General features: G+C 35.5%; 1 protein-coding gene across 1 annotated transcript in view; it reads left to right on the plus strand.

Annotated features, from left to right (window-relative positions):
- LOC112422917 (EGF-like and EMI domain-containing protein 1) overlaps positions 1-18021 on the plus strand; it is a 584541-nt gene that overhangs the window by 55360 nt on the left and 511160 nt on the right. Inside the window, exon 2 of the mRNA XM_071089982.1 lies at positions 980-1114. Within this exon, the coding sequence (XP_070946083.1) occupies positions 980-1114 (135 nt within the window). The remainder of the gene's footprint in view (positions 1-979; positions 1115-18021) is intronic.

An 18021-nucleotide genomic window follows, 5' to 3' on the forward strand; every position in this document is an offset into this window, starting at 1 on the left:
ACAGAGTGTGATGTAAAAGATATATAGTGTGAAAAGCACTAAGATGTTTATCGGTATTATTATTGTGTCACTGGAAAAGTTCACAGAGCTATTTAGGGGATGACTAGAGCTTCTGAATCAGAGCTCATTTCTGTTTTCAGAAGATTATGAATATGGAGACTATGCCAGACTGTGAGCGTCTTGAAGGCAGGAACATCAAAGTCTGCGTCATCTGTTATATTCCTAGCATGGTCAGTGTATGGCATGTAAGTGATCTTGAATGCAGAAAAAGCATGAGTGGTTGGCCTAACTGGATATTACAAGTAGTGTTGTTTTCACATGTAAAACAATTCATATGAACTAGTAAATCATTCATCACTAAGTAAAGCATTCTTCAAATCACAAAAGGTTATTAAAAAAATTGAATTCTGGCATTCCAGGTTATTAGTGTTAGCCTTCCTCATTGAAAAATTAAAGATAGTGGGTCTAAATTCCTGTAAATCTGTACAAACTTTCTGTAAGGAAATATTAATATAATGATAGTGGTGGAAAAATACTTGTGTTTAAACAAGAATTACCTGAGAAACCCAATTAAACATGCAGATTGAAAATATTGTTCAGAAATAATTTCCAGGAAAAATTTAACTTCTCTTGATGAACTGGCTTGCTTTTTCTTCATGAGTATTGAGAATCCTGCAATTTTTTTTTCTTCTAAAATTTTGGCTACCAAAGCACTCAGAACTTAATCTACAGCTCAATTTTTCTAACTTTGTGGGAATTTATGATGTTTATATCTATCTTCTAAATTTCTTCTGGTCTTTAAAATTTATTCTGATTTTCTTTTCCTGGTCCTGGTGTTGTTTTCGTATTGCCTGTATTTTTCTTTCTTACTTTGTGTATTTTTCATAACATGTCAAGCTTTTTGTGGAAGATGGAGAAATCAACGTTTCATATATAAACATATATATTTTTTCATTAGATTTCTATTCTTTTTTTCAAGGCCAAGTGTTTGTGAAGAACAGCAAGTGACTGTGGTTGAACTTGCACACCCATATGTTTGGGCATTCACGGACATTGTCAAGCTCTGGAAACAAGGCTGTACTGGCTCAAGTTGGTGTGTGAGCTATGAAAGAAGGTAAGAGTGCTTCTGTACTCTTTGATTATTAAAAACCAACACCAAACACCTACATATTCATCCAATAAATTTTATGCTTATTAAGTAAATGTGCATAAGGTGTGGCCACCAAGAACATTTAGAGTTACATATTTTTCTTCAGAGACAAGATATATTATTACTTCAGACCTCATTTATGTCTGAGGTATTTTGGGTTAGATGCCACTAATTTTACCTCATGGCGTGGTGTACCATTGAAAGCTAAAGATCAGAAAACTGACAGAAACAAGGAATATTGTGTTGGTTTGCTAAATTTAGCACGACTTGGATCCAGGGGATCTACAGTTGTGAACCAACGTCTGACCTGCCCTTGGTACTCTTGTAACACTTTGAAACCTAGAGCTTCTTTAACTTTTTTATGGCCTTTGAATTAGGATTAACTCGGCGGGTTAGAAGAGGAGAGAAAAAGCAAGAGTCCACAATGCTTTCTAGGCGTCAAGGCTTCATACAGACTTTCTTTTTCTCTCAAAGTTTTGAAATAGTTTTACAAAATATCTAAGAACCTCTTAACACAAACATTTGATGATGGGTTCAGGATCAAAATTCAGGATACTTAATGTTAAAAAAAGGTGTGGTTTCAGGTTGACAAAGAATTTGTTATTACTATTATTATTGCCAACACAAAGTTGAGAACATTTATAAATAACTGGGTTTGCCATTGTATAAAAATATTGGATCACTAATAATATAGGACTAAATAAAATATAAGACTAATTCATAATTGTGGATGTTTACATATACATTGTGTGTGTGTATGGGGGTGTATGTTGAACCTTTAGATGAATAGTTTTTGTTTTTCATCTAAACTCTGGAATTTTGTGGGGGTATTTTTAGAGATAGGGCCTTGCTTTGTTGCCCAGGCTGGAGTATAGTGGCATAATCATAGCTCACTGCAGTCTCAAACACCTGGGCTCAAGCAATCCTTCCAACTCAGCTTCCTGAGTAGCTGGGACTAAAGGTGTGTGCCACTGTGCCCAGTTAATTTTTTAATTTTTGTTTTTTTGTAGAGACAGGGGTCTTGCTATGTTGTCCAGGCTCATCTCGAACTCCTGGTTTCAAATGATCCTCCCAGCTTTGCCTCCCAAAGTTCTGGGATTACAGGTGTGAGTAACTACGCTAGGCCAACTCAAAACTTTTAATGGTGTTTAAATCAGAAAACTTCCCCTGGCTCTTCACAGCTGTGCGGCCTTAGGCACAGTTCCTACATTTCTCTGTGTCTTAGTTGTAGTGTTAAAAAAAAAAAGCTGCACATGGTTATTATGAAGATTAATTGATTAAATCTCCATAGATAAGATTTAACACATGTGGCACAACGCTTGGTACACAGTAGGTAGTATAATGCTATAGCAGAAAAATTTATTTTCAAACAAATTAGAATGGAAATCCTATTTATAGGGTATATGATGTGTTTATTAGAGTACTTGCTTTGAAAATGGCTTTTTATTTAGACTTTTTGTACTCCCCCCATGAATTTTAATCTTTGTTGATAATGGACCGAATCAAATAAAATTCATTACCTTATAGATACTTGGGGAAACAAATATAAATAAGTAAAACAGGTTTTATATTTTTATTCGTAAGAGATTAGTAGTTTTGCACATTCTGTGTATGATACTGAGTTTGGAGTAGAGGCAGTATTTGAAGATGTTCAGTGTCTTTACCATGCTCATATCTGTTTTGTTTGTATGTAAGTATACAGACCTATACTTAAGTCCTGATTGAAGAGACGTATGAATAAAATGTTGGGTTACAATTCCAGATGGTGAATAATTGTCATTAAAATGGTACAGCCAGTGAGTCCAATTTTTGAGAAAAGAGAAAGAGCAATCTGCATTGGCTTGGTAGGAAAAGAGAAGTTAGAGGAAGTGGAACTTGAAATTGACCTTGAATAATGAAAGCAATTTGGACTAGAAATATAGGGGTGGCATATGAAAGGGAGAGAATATGTTAGTTCTTTTGGAATAAAAAAAATAAAAAATGACGTTGACTTGCCCGAAAGGAAATCAGCCTGTTTGGAGATATTTGGTATTATGATCTGTTGATATGTCGGCAAAAATAACTCAGTGTTTTCAAACTTTGGCTTATTATTCCCCCCTAAAGAGCCTTTTTAAACTTTTTTTTCCGTAGCTTCCTTCTGTGCCATGAAATTTTAATACTACACATATTTTTATATCCATTTATTTACTGTGTTCCTTTGTAAGGTCACACACCATTGTATCAACTAAGATTCTTTTCATCCCCCATTCACAACAATGACTCATTGTCACCTTCTTGTGGGTGACATCAACACCGTTGTGAGTGCATTCTGTAGTGGAGCCAGCCTATAAGGGGCTTTCAATATCAAATTGAAAAGCATGTACTTCATTATCTTTTAATATTTCATTATTCTTATCATAATTTTGGGTTTTATTCTTGATAGCTTGAACAATCCTTAGGATCTTTTATACCATGGGATATGGGGGTCTCTCTTAGTTTTCATTAACCTATACCTATAATGAATCTGAGTTGCATATGTAGTGAGGTATGTATATGTGTGTGTGTATAATATATACAAATTATACACTACTTGCACATATGTACGTTTATATATACATATACACCTATCTCTCTGTCTGTAAACACAAATATATATGGCAGGATTTGAATTGGAGAGAGAAATTTCTAGTGGATTTGAGATAGCTTTGCCTTAAGAGGGAGCACTATATCTCCCTAATTTAGATCCCTGTGTTTGTTAGGGCCCGGTAATACACCATCTACAGACAGGTGTACAACATGGAGCAGCAGCCTGTCTACTGGTGCTGCCCTGGTTGGAACCAGCGGGGTGATGAACTGGATGCCCACACTGGAAATTATAATACTTCTTGTCTAACTCTGTTACTAGAAGGAATGATTTCACTTTGTTTTTTACTTCAATCATACTTGTCAAGTTTTTTGGCATCTTTAGAATCACTGCAGATTCAGAGCATCTCTTTGAACTGAAAATTCACACATCATGTGCAAAAATGCACAATAAACTTTTCTGTTAAGTGTTTCTAATGATAGGTCACAACTCAGAACCCACGAAAGTGCTGCTTTGTAGTCTGTTTATTTAAAAGACAGTTGATTTAAAACCAGACAGTTTACACCTTGACTTCCATCTCCCTTTTCTGTTTGCCCCTTTCCCATATCATCAAATTTGTAATCCACAGTTGATTCAAAAGTCTGGAGGGAAATCATCGTACTAAATCTAAATGGGATTTCTCAACTTGTGCTTGTCATGATTAATTGCAGAATTCTGGAGGCAGTTTACTTTTTAAGATGAGGTATGCAATCCTTTTACAAACCTCTGGCGAGAGTATTTCAGAACCTTCAGAGTATGTTTGACAGCACTCAGGTCACAGAACTGGTGACATTATATAGTTTATTCACACCAGGAGAAATGGTTCAGTTTAGCAAACTCCTTTACCTATATTATGTATTTATGGTTATTGCAAAGTCACTTAAAATGCTTCAGTGTGTTGCAATCAATGCAGCACCACAGCACAACAATTCATCTCTCTTGCTATTCTGTACCTTGGGGTGTTTGTTGGCATCCTATTTCCTTCCCCAGTGTGCTTTCTGCCCTTAAAACATCTTAGTGAAGTTGCCACAGGCTTCCCATGTTAAGCAGGTTTAGTGGTGAGGGGTGCACCAAGGGTCACTGTGTATTTGCATGCAGTTCTAGGCCACTGCTTTAAGCTTATTGAAAATATCTGCCCACAATGTTATTAGCTTAAACTGGTTAAAGCTCAGTGTGAACATCTTCCCATGATGTCATCTTAACTATGTTATAAACTCCTGGAAATTAATGACTATGAGATGAGTTCCTTATATTGTTGTATGACACCTATTAGTCCTTACTAGCATTTTTTTTTTTTTTATTTTTAGATTGTTTTGGCCACACATTCTTATCCATGGAATTTTTTTCGACCAGTATTTCTCAAATTTGAATGTGAATACAGATCATTTGGAATCTTGTTAAAACATGGATTTCAATTTATTAGGTCTCGGATAGGCCTGAGTTCTGCATTTTTACAAGCTTGGAGGTGATACAGTTTCTCCCGCACAGAGTTCTGCAAGGTTTTAGACAGTAAGGCCTTAACTCATAATGAAAACATTGTTTAATCTTGCTGTGGAAGGGCTGGTTGAAATTTCTAGATTGGTGCCTATAGTGATGATATTTTTTATTCTCTCAACTCTATTCTCCCCACTCCTCATTCAACCTTCTTTTAGCTATCACTGCAGTGGGAACTTGTTTCAATGGAAGAAAATGCTCAGATAGTGAAAGTCAGTAGTGCCAGTGTTCAGAGGGATTTCATGGACCCCACTGTCAATAACAGTGAGTCACCGACAAGACAATTTTACTATGATTTGATGCTGTTTGCTTTGCTTTTAGGGGTCAAATTTGTCAATTCAGACTAATGGCTAGGGGGTTGGGGCGGGGGAGGGGGTTAGTGAGCATTTAAAATTAGCCACTGAGCAAAACCTCTAGCTTATAGTGTAATCAGGCATCACAAAATATGCTTTGTAGTTTAGTTTTAATGATTCACCGTTAGAGTTCAAAGGGGAGCAGTAAGTACAAAACAGTTTGTATTGTAAAGGAAATGGAAGCTTAATAATAATAATAAGTAAACCTCATTCTGACCTCAGATGTTAGATCCTTCATAGAGCCATAGTTTGAAATTGCTGGTATGGTTTCTCTGAGATCTCTGTGGTATGTGAAGGAACAAAATAGAATTAACATGAAGTTGTTGTTAATAAATTCAATGAATTTATTAGCAATCAATTTATTAGTAAATTTATAAGTAAGCCAACTTATTAGTAGATTTACTACTTTCGTGCCATTGATTTAAAAAACAAAAGCAAAATACCTGAAACTTGCATGATTATCAAAGTTTCAATACTTCGTAACCTAGTTTTCAAGGTTGGAACTTTATCAACTGTCAATTGTGGACAGGTACATTTAAGATGTTTCTCGTGCAGGAAATTTCCAGGATGGCCAATAATTTATCCTTTACTATATCTGTCATAAGACTGGGTGATTTCAAAAGGCTTTGTTTTGACTTACTCATTGGATTCTAGTGTCCAGAGAGTGAGAATACATCTGTATTTATCTTTTCAGAGCAGGAAAAACAAAATAAAACCTGTCTTATAGAAGTTAAAGAAATAGATATGAAAAGCTAACCAAAATATTGCATTCATTATCTTCTGCTGACATGTTTGCTTTCTTGTATCCATTACTTGAATCTTTGTAAGTGAAATTGGAAGGATGCTGAGAACTCATCACTCATGTCCATCTGTCTCCTCTGCCCTTGGCATAAGGTTAAGACTCACGTTTTCCATGGATGACCTCAGAGCTATTCTTCTAAATTAATCCTGATAATCTCTTTGGGTTGTTTGCTAGTTTTTGCTTTTTTTTTTTTTTTTTTAAGCAAAATTGTGGATTAAAATAAAGGTGACTTTTAACTTCAATTTATTCTTTGACTATGGAATACTGATTCTGAAAGAGGTCAGTGGATGCTTTGAGCTCTAAGGTATACTTTCCACCATTTTCATTATTTTTAAGAAGCTAACAAAAATCATACATTGATCCATGTTAACAAATTGTTTGCCTTTAAATAAAGTATTTCAACTACATGTGCAACACTGGTTCCCTTATCTTGATCAATAGCTGTAATGGGCAATTACACATATCACTGATTCATTAAGACTTTAAAAAATTAATTATTACTTTATACATTCATTTGTTTTGGTAGAGCAAATCTTGCAAAATATCAAGTCCTGGAGGGGAAAGGTAATTACAGAGGCATATGGTAATGATAATGGCCTAGAAATTATACCTGGATTTATTTATTCTTTATTTCCTATACTAGTAGTTGGGTATTTTCATTATTCCATTTCTTAACACCTTTGTATGCCAAAGTAATTAAAATGTTTTTTGAAATTCAGGTAGCTAGTATTCTTATTTTTCAGTTTTGGGTTGGTGGAAACAGTAGATTATTTGAGACATGTCAGTGTTTCTTTTCCCCAAGTTTGTTTGTATACCCTAAAATTCCAGAAGTCGTGAGAGAAGACCAATGATACAAAACACCTTTCAGGACTCTGCATTGCATTTTGCATATTGTTGTTGCCCAAGTGTGTTTACCTTTAGATTTTGACAATATTTCTTCTCTTACTGTAGATCTCCTATTGAGTTTAAAAAGAAATTGATGATACACAAAAGAAATTGATGATACATTCTGAGGGCTATATTATAACCTGAAATAGGAATTCAGATATTTCCTACATGGTATTGCATTTCACCTATTAAAATGAGATATCAAAAAGTATGTAAATTTCAGAAGTTTTTATGAATGAATTTTGAAGACTTCTTAGGAAATCATTCAAACATTTGGGAAACAAGTGAAGAACCGAGTTAAGAAATGACATTAGCTGAGTCTTGAAAGAAGATTAAAAATTAAAATCAGCAAAGACTTTTAAAAATTATTATAGTTGTTAGGATATGTAGTCTATCAAACAAGTTGAAACAAGTTGATTGTAGTCTGCTGGTACTGCCTATAACCTAGCTCTTATTTCAGTAGCTGGATTTGAGTTCTGATGTACAAGTACATAATCCTTGGTCTGATCTCGCTGTCGCGCTCTCTCTCTCTCTCTCTGATCTCGCTGTCGCGCTCTCTCTCTCTCTCTATATATGTGTGTGTATGTATATATGTGTATATATGTGTGTGTTTGTGTATGTGTATTTATGCATATATATATACACACACGTAGTATATATATCACGATGAGAATAACTTTAATTTTAATTTTGTGTTTCAAATCATATAAATAATAATTGAGGTGATAAAAATAATTTAAATCAAACAATTTTAAATTATTAAAAAGCCCATTATATACAGTAAAAATGTACAGTCCTATCACTTTCAGATAACTGTGGTGGTCATCCTTTTATGCCTATTTATATTCATACACATATGAAATATTACATAAATTAGATCATATCCTATATATACTGTTTTTGTCATGAATGTTCATGATTTTTTTCTTACCTTCCCTTTTCTTCCCTCTTTTCCCCTCAAACTTCTCCCCTGCCCAGTAACCAACCTGTTGAACACTCTTGTATCTTTCTCAGCCTATGTAATCATATACAAACAGATGCATATTTCGTAATATCAATGTACCACAAATTTTTGACCACCTGTTTATTGATGGATATGTATTTTGTTTTCAGTTTTTTGGCACAATAATGAATGTTGCAATAATGTGGTGTTTTACATTTTGTGGGACAAATTTCTGGCAGTGGAATCATTGGTGTCAAAACATATGTATATTTTTCATTTTAATATACTACAGTTAAGCATCAAAATATTCCTTTAAATTATTTGTAAGATGTTTTATGGACCATAGTGATGGGTTTACTAGTTTATTTGGTTAGGATGGATTAAAATCTAGATAAATCCCTATTATTTACTTATTTTTAATATGCTAATGTAATAAGGAATCACTGCATCTTCATCCAAATCCAGGGATGTGATACATTAAATTATCTAGGGTCAGGTTTAATGTAAACATGGATTGCTCTTATTATTGGGTAAACTTGACTTTATTTGAGATATATAGAAAAAATAAGTCTAGAAAATAAACCGGATGGCCTCTTAAAGATGAAGAAAAGACTGTAGTCCTAGAGAGAGAAGGGCCATGCTAATAACTGAGAGAAGTGCTTGAAGTTAATAATGATTCTAAAATTGCTGATCTACTTAACTCATTTGAAAAATCTGCCTCTAATAAGGAAAAATGAAGAAAATGAATTTGGACAATTAGGAAGTAATGAAGAGCTTTTAAAAATAGCTATTGATTAAAGGAATCAAAAGAAATACTTTGAAGATTTGAACACATGCAAATCAGGCTAGTTAGCTGGTGGTGAAATTTTCTCTCTTTTTTATTTTTATGGATCCAGGCAGAACAACGTGGAGCTTCATTAACTGATTAATATCACACACAAAGTCACACCTCTTCTCATCACTTATTCAGTCTTCCTTTTCTGTCTTCAGAAGTCAAGTTAAATAATAATGTGCCTAATAGTTGGATGCTAAGACTCTGAGATCTTCTTGTTTCTTTTTTTTCTTTTATTCTTTATTGTGTTTTTTATTTATCCATTCAATCTTCCCATTAGTCTTTCAATTAGTTATTAAACATTTATGTACCAGGCTGTGTGCTAGGTACTGCAGATACCAAAACAAGTAAGGTATCCTTAGTGTAGTGGGAAATAGAGACCAGGAAACCAGTGATTATGATATAGCTTACACATAGTATGATGGAGAGAGTTCATCTATATCGTATTGGGAGGTGAGAGAAGGTTTCTCAAAAGATTTGAAAATAAAAACTATAAGTAATTCCTAAAGATGAACAGAACAAGAATATGAAATTGGTAAGAGAGAATAGTATATTGCCTGGAGACATAAAATAGCACATCCAGTTCGAGGAATAATAATACTGGCTGGGTGTGGTGGCTCACACCTGTAATACCAGCACTTTGGGAGGCAGAGGCGGGTGGATCATGAGGTCAGGAGTTCGAGACCAACCTGACCAACGTGGTAAAACCCCATCTTTACTAAAAATACGAAAATTAGTCAGGAGTGGTGGTGGGCACCTGTAATCCCAGCTACTCATGAGGCTGGGGCAGGAGAATCGCTTGAAACTGGAAGGCAGGGGTTGCAGTGAGCCAAGATCATGCCACTGCACTCCAGCATGACCAACAAGAGCAAAACTCCATCTCAAAAATAAAAATAAAAATTAAAAACTGACAACAACACTAATAACAGTAGTAGTAGTTCTCTTGACTACACTAGGAGATTCATGTGGGGCTTGACCAAAAAAAATAATAATAATAAAAGAACTTTTTTTAAGTCCAGGGCTAGCAATTCCTTAGCCTTTCTTGGTCTAGTCAGACCAGCTATTTCAGAACATTATGCAGAGGTGCCTGAGGAATGGGATTCTGCAAGGACTTTCCTTCCCTAAGTCCAGTTCTCTGAACAAGCATTCCTGCAGTTGGGGTATCTTGAGCATTCAACAGGGTATTTGTTCATTCTCCTGCTGCTATGAAGAAATACCCGAGACTGGGTAATTTATAAAGAAAATAAGTTTAATTGACTCATAACTCTGCATGGCTGGGGAGGCCTCAGGAAACTTACAATCATGACAGAAGGCACTTCTTCACAGGGCAGAAGGAGAGAGAATAAGTGCTGAGTGAAGGGGAAGCCCTTATGAAACCATCAGGTCTTCTGAGAACTCACTTACTATCATGAGAACAGCATGGCAGAAACCACCCCCCATGATTCAATTATCTCCACCTGGTCCTGCCCTTAACATATGAGGATTATTACAATTCAAGGTGAGATCTGGGTGAGGACATAGAGCTAAACCATATCAAACAGTACTAGTTGGTAGTCTACTCTTATGCCTATGACAGAGTCCCCAGATATCTCTGCTACTTCAAAGTGTGATATTTATGTACATTAAAAATGAGCTATTGCTGGAATGGTTTCTGATGACATGAAAAGTCCTCAGGAGTTCTGGGGTTGAGTTCGGGTCTCACCACTGACCACCTGCATTATCTTGGAGAAGTTATTTCATATCCCTAGCTTCAATGTTATCATTTATAAAATAATAGCTTTAATTTTTCTGAGCACTGACTGTGTACCAGATACTATTCTAAATGATTTGCTTGTAATAAATTATTGTTACAACTAGTTTATGTGATGAATACTCTTACTTGCCCCACTTTTGTACCCACCCAAAGCATCCAAATTGTTCATAGTCAAACAACTAGGAAGAAAGGGATCTGGATCCATATCAATATATTCTGGCTCCAGAGCCTACAAGCTTAACCATCCACCATGCCTTTATAATCATTTCTGACATAATTTTCTGTCTGCCAGATTGTTATTTGTGAGGGTTGTATGAGATACCACATGTGACTTCTAAGCTAGAAAGCATTATCTAAGCATTGCTTCTTGTTCATTGCAAATTCTCTGAGAATCACAAGTGAAGTACACAGAGTAAGAGAAGAAGGACCCCACTGCTGCTTTGTTTCCCGCTGTGTGGGAAATCTGAACAAACCTTGAATTTTGCGTCACAAGTATGACTTTGAGCCAACCACTAGCTTCTAGTCAAGGAATCTAGTAGGTTTTCTGCAGGTTCCATCTGTTCTGTATGGAAACAATGTTTGGTCAAAGGATTTTCTTAAAATGGCATGTCTCCAAGAGCACTTTTAATTTGGGAAGTGTTGTGGGTTGAGTCCTGTTCCCCCCAAATTCATATGTTGAAGTCCTAACTTCCAGTACCTCAGAATGTGACCTCATTTGGAAACAGAGTTGTTGCAGATATAATTACTTAAGATGAGATTGTACTGGAGTAGGGTGGGCCCTGAATCCAATATGACTGGTATCCTTATAAGAAGGGAAAATTTGGATACAGAGGCATGCCCACAGGGAGAATGCCATGAGAAGATGAAGGCACAGATCAGGAGGATGCAGCCACGAACCAAGGAATGCTAAAGATTGCCATCAAACCACCAGAAGCTAGGTGATAGGAATGGAAAATTTTCCCTCATAGTGCCCAGAAAAGACCAACCATGCTAACACCTTGATTTTAGACTTCTAGCCTTCAGAACTGTGAGACAGTAAATTTCTGTTGCTTATCCAACTTGGTTTATGGTAATTTGTTATGGCAAATGAATATAGGATGTTGAGAAAACATTCTCTCCTTATTCACAGCTTCATTTCAGCAGTTGTCCTATTGAAACAATGAAAATGGGAAGAAAGTGGCAGGGGGTTTATAAAGAGCAAATTATGCAAAGAAAACTTGATGGCTTACTTTAATTGAATTATAATATTAGTGTGAGAAGATTTAATTTAGAAAAAATGCAAAAATCATTAATTGAACAAGCTTATGAATCTGCAATCCTAAATGAGTGTTACTAGGAGATACTATGAAGTGAAATGCAGCTTTTAACAGATTGAACATTTCTTTGTTTTGTTTTGTTTTGTTTTGAGATGGAGTCTTGCTCTGTTGCCCAGGCTGGAGCGCAGTGGTGCGATCTTGGCTCCCTGCAACCTCTACCTCCTGGGTTCAAGTGATTCTTCTGCCTTAGCCTCCTGAGTAGCTGGGAATATGGGTGCACCACCACATCTGGCTAAGTTTTGCATTTTTAGTAGAGATGGGGTTTCACTATGTTGGCCAGGCTGGTCTTGAGCTCCTGACCTCATGATCCTTCCACTTTGGCCTCCCAAAGTACTGGGTTTACAGATGCGAGCCACTGTGCCTGGCCCAGGTTGAACATTTCTAATTAGAAAATCTGAAATCTCAAATTCCCCAAAATCTGAAACTTTCTGAGTACTGACATGATGCCACAAGTTACACTGAACCCATTATTTTTTCACTTTATTAATGATATGTTGTATTTTTTACTGTTAAGTACTTATGTGTGAATAATTATAAGAAAATTGCTTATAGATAGCATATAAATTCAGAGTCAGGAATGATGATGATGCTGAATAACCACAGATTGTCCCCATGAGTGGTTGAGATAGTGCTACTTTGCTTTGTAATAGTTTAATGTACGCAAACTTTTTTCATGCAAAAAGTTATTGAAAATCTTACATAAAATTACTTTCAGATTACATGTATTAGGTGTATATAAAACATAAATGAAATTTATGTTTAGACTTGGTATTTCATTATGTATGTATAAATATTCATCCCCATCCCAAGATAATTTATTATGTATGTGTAAATATTCCAAAATCCTAGAAAATATATTTCATTATGTGTATGTAAATACTCTAAAATCCCCCCAAAATCTGAAATTGGAAACACTTCTGATCCCAAGCGTTTTGGATAAGGGATACTCAACCTGTATCATCTAGATCTATTGATATATGTTCTTAGCATGAGCTGACAGTGTTAAATCCAGTGTTATTTTGTTCATCACATAAGGATGCATGGGATTAGAGCTCCTATCAGGGTTGTAGAAAGTCTATAATAAGGCAACTATATTCTGCTTTATGTAACTTGACAGAAAGTATGGCAGATAGATGGGAATTGGAGCAAGCATAAAAAAGGGATAGATGGACTGTTTATGGGGAAGTAGAGTAGTAACTATCTGACATCTTCCTGTGTGCCCAGTAAAGGAGCATCCTGTCATTTAGAATCTATGCAGAAGACTTACTTCCCTGACATTGATTTGAAAATAGGAGCTTTGGAAGTGTTTTTACTAACACATCCTTTTAGGTTTGCTTTGCATGGCCAGTGTTAGCACCATGAGAAATAGTTTAAAAAAGACTTCATGAGAATTCCCTGATATTGCAAATGTGATAACTTAAGAGAATGACCTGGCACCATCCAGGGTTATTTGATTCTACACAGTATAATGAGTGATGAATTAGAACATGTCTAATGTGGATGATAGTGACACTAGTAGCTAACTCATAAATCATGCTTTCTACATGCTAAGTACTGTCTTAATCACTTTACACATGTTGGCTTATTTAATATTCAGAACAACCCTATAATGTAAGTGCTATTAATAGTCTTCTTTTACAGATGACATGCTGAGGTGAAGAGAAGTTAAGTAACTTATCTGAGATCATACAGGTGGCAAATGATGAAGCCAAGGTGTGAAGTCAGGCACTCTGGCTCCAAAGTTCATCCTTGCAACCACCGTGCAGTGCTGTTTCATTACAATGGAGGAACGTATTTGTTATGAAAAACAAAACTGATATCATTTCTCTGAAAGGGATGTAAGAGATTTATACTTTAGTTTCAGTGTTTGAACCCAATCAGGATTCTTAAGAAACAGTATTCCTATAGAAAGTATGAGCTAAATGATTATCTTCATTTAAACTTTTGCTCATTGTACATACACATCATTGAGTGATTACTTAGGACCTGTGTAAGGTGTACCTAGCTCCAGTATTGAAAAGTCTAAATTCCAGTTATGGGGACAGAAAGATAGATTGTAAAGTGATGCATGGCATTTCAGGAATACATTCAGCGTGACACAGGAACAAGGTCATGGTGGGAAACGGGGCTGGCCGAGTTGTGGCTCATATGACTGGATGTTAATATTATGACACATATTGTTGCTATGCTAAATAGTTTGGATCTCAACTCCTTGTATGTGTAATGCCACTGAAGAATTTAAGTATATTTTAAAGATATAGCTGTAATAGAATATAAAAGGGATGAAATACCAAAGGAAAATAAAATGTTATGTAATTCAAATGGCCAAATCTTGCATGTATAGTAGTCACTCCTTATTCAAGGGGGATGCATTCCGGGACCCTCAGTGGATGCCTGAAACCACAGATAGTACTGAACCCTGTATGTGTGTGTGTGTGTATATATATATACTCTGTGTGTGTGTGTGTGTGTGTGTGTATATATATATGTGTGTATATATACATATATATACATATGTGTATATATATATATATGTGTATATATATATACACACACACAGTATATATATGTATATTATGTTTTCTCCTATAAATGCATACCTAGGATGAAGTTTAATTTATAAATTAGGTACAGTAAGAGATTAAAAATAACATATTAAAATACAACAATTATAATATACTGGAATAAAAGTTATGTGATTGTGGTCTCTCTAAATATCTCTGAAAGATATTTGAGATATTAAATATTATAGTGTGCTTACCCTTTCACTTCCTGTGATGATATAAGATGATAAAATGCTCATGTGATGAGATGAAGTGAGATGAATAACTGGCCTTAGCTTTTGAAGTTAGAGGTGCAAGAACAAAACTAGCACAAATTTCTTTTTCCTTCTTCCTAGTTTCACAGAAGATTCATTCTGACTGTAGATCTTAGCAACCTCGGCATATGATTTTTCTTTCCTTAAGTCAAGAACTCTCACCTTTTACTTAGACGAAGTGCTTTATGATGTCACTTCAGCATGTTTAAATTGCCAACATCACTACTCTTGCACCTTTGGGACATTATTAAGTAAAAGAAGGGTTACTTGAACACAAGCACTGAGATACCATGACAGAAGATCTGTTAGGAGAGACACCTATTAAGTGACCAATGGACAGGTGGTAAAAATCGTGTGGCTATGCTGGATGATTTGTGTCTCAAGCAGGATGGAAAGGATTGGCGTGTGATTTCATCATGCTACTCAGAATGCTGTGTAATTTACAATTTATAAATTGTTTATTTTTGGAATTTTCCATTTAATATTTTCAGACCTTAGTTGACTGCGAGTAACTGAAACCTCAGAAAGTGCAATGGTGGATAAGGGGGTACTATGTAATTATTTCTTCTATTTTGTTGCTTGCAGCCAACAGTTTTTCTTTTCTTGTTTGTTTTTTTGGTGTTCAAAATCAAACTTCTCTGATTCTATGAGGTACAAAATAAGATTTCAAAATACGCTTTTTAGTTTGTCAACTGCAAATTAAAATCCCATTTTCTCTTAAAGGAACTTGATAAACAGTTTGAAATGAAATTCTGAGTAAAAAAGGTAATGTACTTTTACTGCAGAAGCCGATATTCTGCACTTGCTATTTCTTGTAATAATATACCTTCCTTGCCATTTGAATTTGAAGTATATGATGTATGTGTGCACTTGTGTGCTTGTGTGTTGTGAGATTTTACTCATTCTTATTTATTTCTGGGTATTGTGCACTAGAAATGCACTAACAATATTACCAACAACAAAGACCATTGTGATTTATCAATTGGTTTGGTAGGGGTAATTTCACTTATTAGTTATTTTTATAACTGTAAATTCCTTATTGTTTCATAAAAGCCAACTAATAATGGTTGTAGCTGTAATGGGACATTCTACTCTTCTCTATTGGGGTGTAGGCTAGTCAATGTTAGAAACTACAAACATGGTAATCAATCATTAAAATTCCCTTAAGTGATTAGAGTATTTTATGTTGGGTAAAGAAAATGAAACTTGCCCCCAAAGTTCTCTGCTCTCAGGTCAGTCTGGTGAGTCTGGCATTTGAAGGGTAGATGTAGAAGATAGGAGGAAGTAGCTGATGGGCCTGCTGCCACAGGGTTATTTTTCAGATAGGAGAGTCCTAGGGGCCCAGATAACCTGGGCAGACTTTTTTGAGGGTAATTTAATAATACATTTCCTGAGAAAGGCAAATTAGAACAGAGAAGACAAAGCCAAAAGTTGAATCCTACATAAGATAAAGGGAGGAGAGTAGTGACAGTCAAGAGAATTGAGAAACTCAAAAGACATTGAAGGTACAAATGTAGCTGCACAGGCTAGGATCTTGGTCTCAACAGGAGCTGGACACTATTCGTCAAGAACAGCAAAAAGTTGGATGTGCAGGACATGATGCATTATTATATATTTTGAACATGAATAATCTGCTCTAATGTACTATATTTCTCAAAATTTATTCTGTGGATCACTGCTTCCATTGTATTTTAAGAAATGTTACATGAAGTGAAGTTTTTGTGTTCAAATAAATTTGGGAAAAGCTTTGTTAAGTAACCTAACATACTATTCATTCTCGTAAGGATTTTCCAGAGTCTTTAATGTGCTAATGTATATTTTACTCCCATAGAAGGGCATATAGATTTCTGTGTATTCAAACCCATTTGACTATATAGCCTTTCTAATGGGGATATCTTGAGTAGTATTATTATTTCATATAGAACCAACATACTCTAGAGAATACACACACACACACACACACCCCTATACACATTATATATAATATACACATTATATATCATAGCTTTTAAATTACTATATGCATATATAATTATAAAAAAAGCTAAAACTTTTTTTTTTCAAAATGCTCAACTAATAGTATCATATTTGTATAGTAGTTAAAAAAACACATTTAACAAGGTGCTTTCTTGTATGTTACCTCATTTAAGCTCACACCCACTCTGTGAGGGAGCTCATATTCTCAAATTAGAGATGAGGTAGCAGAGATCTAGAAAGCTTAATTGATTTGGCTAAGTCACAGCTCGTGAGTAGCTGAGCCAAGACTTCAACCAAGATCTTTAACTTTAATGATTTATGGTTTTGTCCCACAGCTACCTAGGGATAAACAGGGCTTGCAATGGGCCCTTCCTTGCCTTTTAAAAAAATTTTTATTTTATTTACCACCGTGTGCACTGTTCTGGCTAAGAAATAGAGGAAGCAGAGTGGAGTTGGGGATGCCTTTCTCATCTTTCTCCATTTGTGCTCTCATACAGTTTTCATAATTCATATTTTTGTTCTTCCTTCCCTTTACCCATAAAACTTTACTTCCATCATTTTTCCCAATAAGCAACTTCAAACTAAAGCATTCACAGATACTACTGCTTGAACAGATTTGCGTTTTAATGGGGGCCTCTGAAAACACAAAACTTTACCTGCATGGTGACAGAGCTCTGGCACTCATCAGGAGGGATATCCTGCTGGGTAGGGGAGCTTTAGGAATCTCTCTACATGTGGTGTGCAGGCTGCTGTTCATGTTGTTTCTATCTTGAGGCTCAGAACTGGCTGTGTGTGTCCCCTCTCAGGCAGGTGCTAGAGGTTGGTGGCAGTCCATTCCTTTGTAATTGCCAGTCAACCTAAGAGCTCCTGCTGTATTTGCCCCAAGGACATAATGCCAAGGTCTGGATCTCTGACCAAACATCTTCCTGCATTTCATACTCATCATCACTCCTTCCCTTGTCCCCACACGTATCCTCCTATAAGCTAGCTTTCTTAACATCTATTTTATTAAATAGGTCTCCTTTGACCTTCAAAATTTCTAAGGCCATAGTTACAATCATAACAAGTATGTCTACCATTGAGATAAGTGCCC

Source organism: Macaca nemestrina, chromosome 2 (assembly GCF_043159975.1).
Source record: "Macaca nemestrina isolate mMacNem1 chromosome 2, mMacNem.hap1, whole genome shotgun sequence".
Classification (NCBI taxonomy): domain Eukaryota; kingdom Metazoa; phylum Chordata; class Mammalia; order Primates; family Cercopithecidae; genus Macaca; species Macaca nemestrina.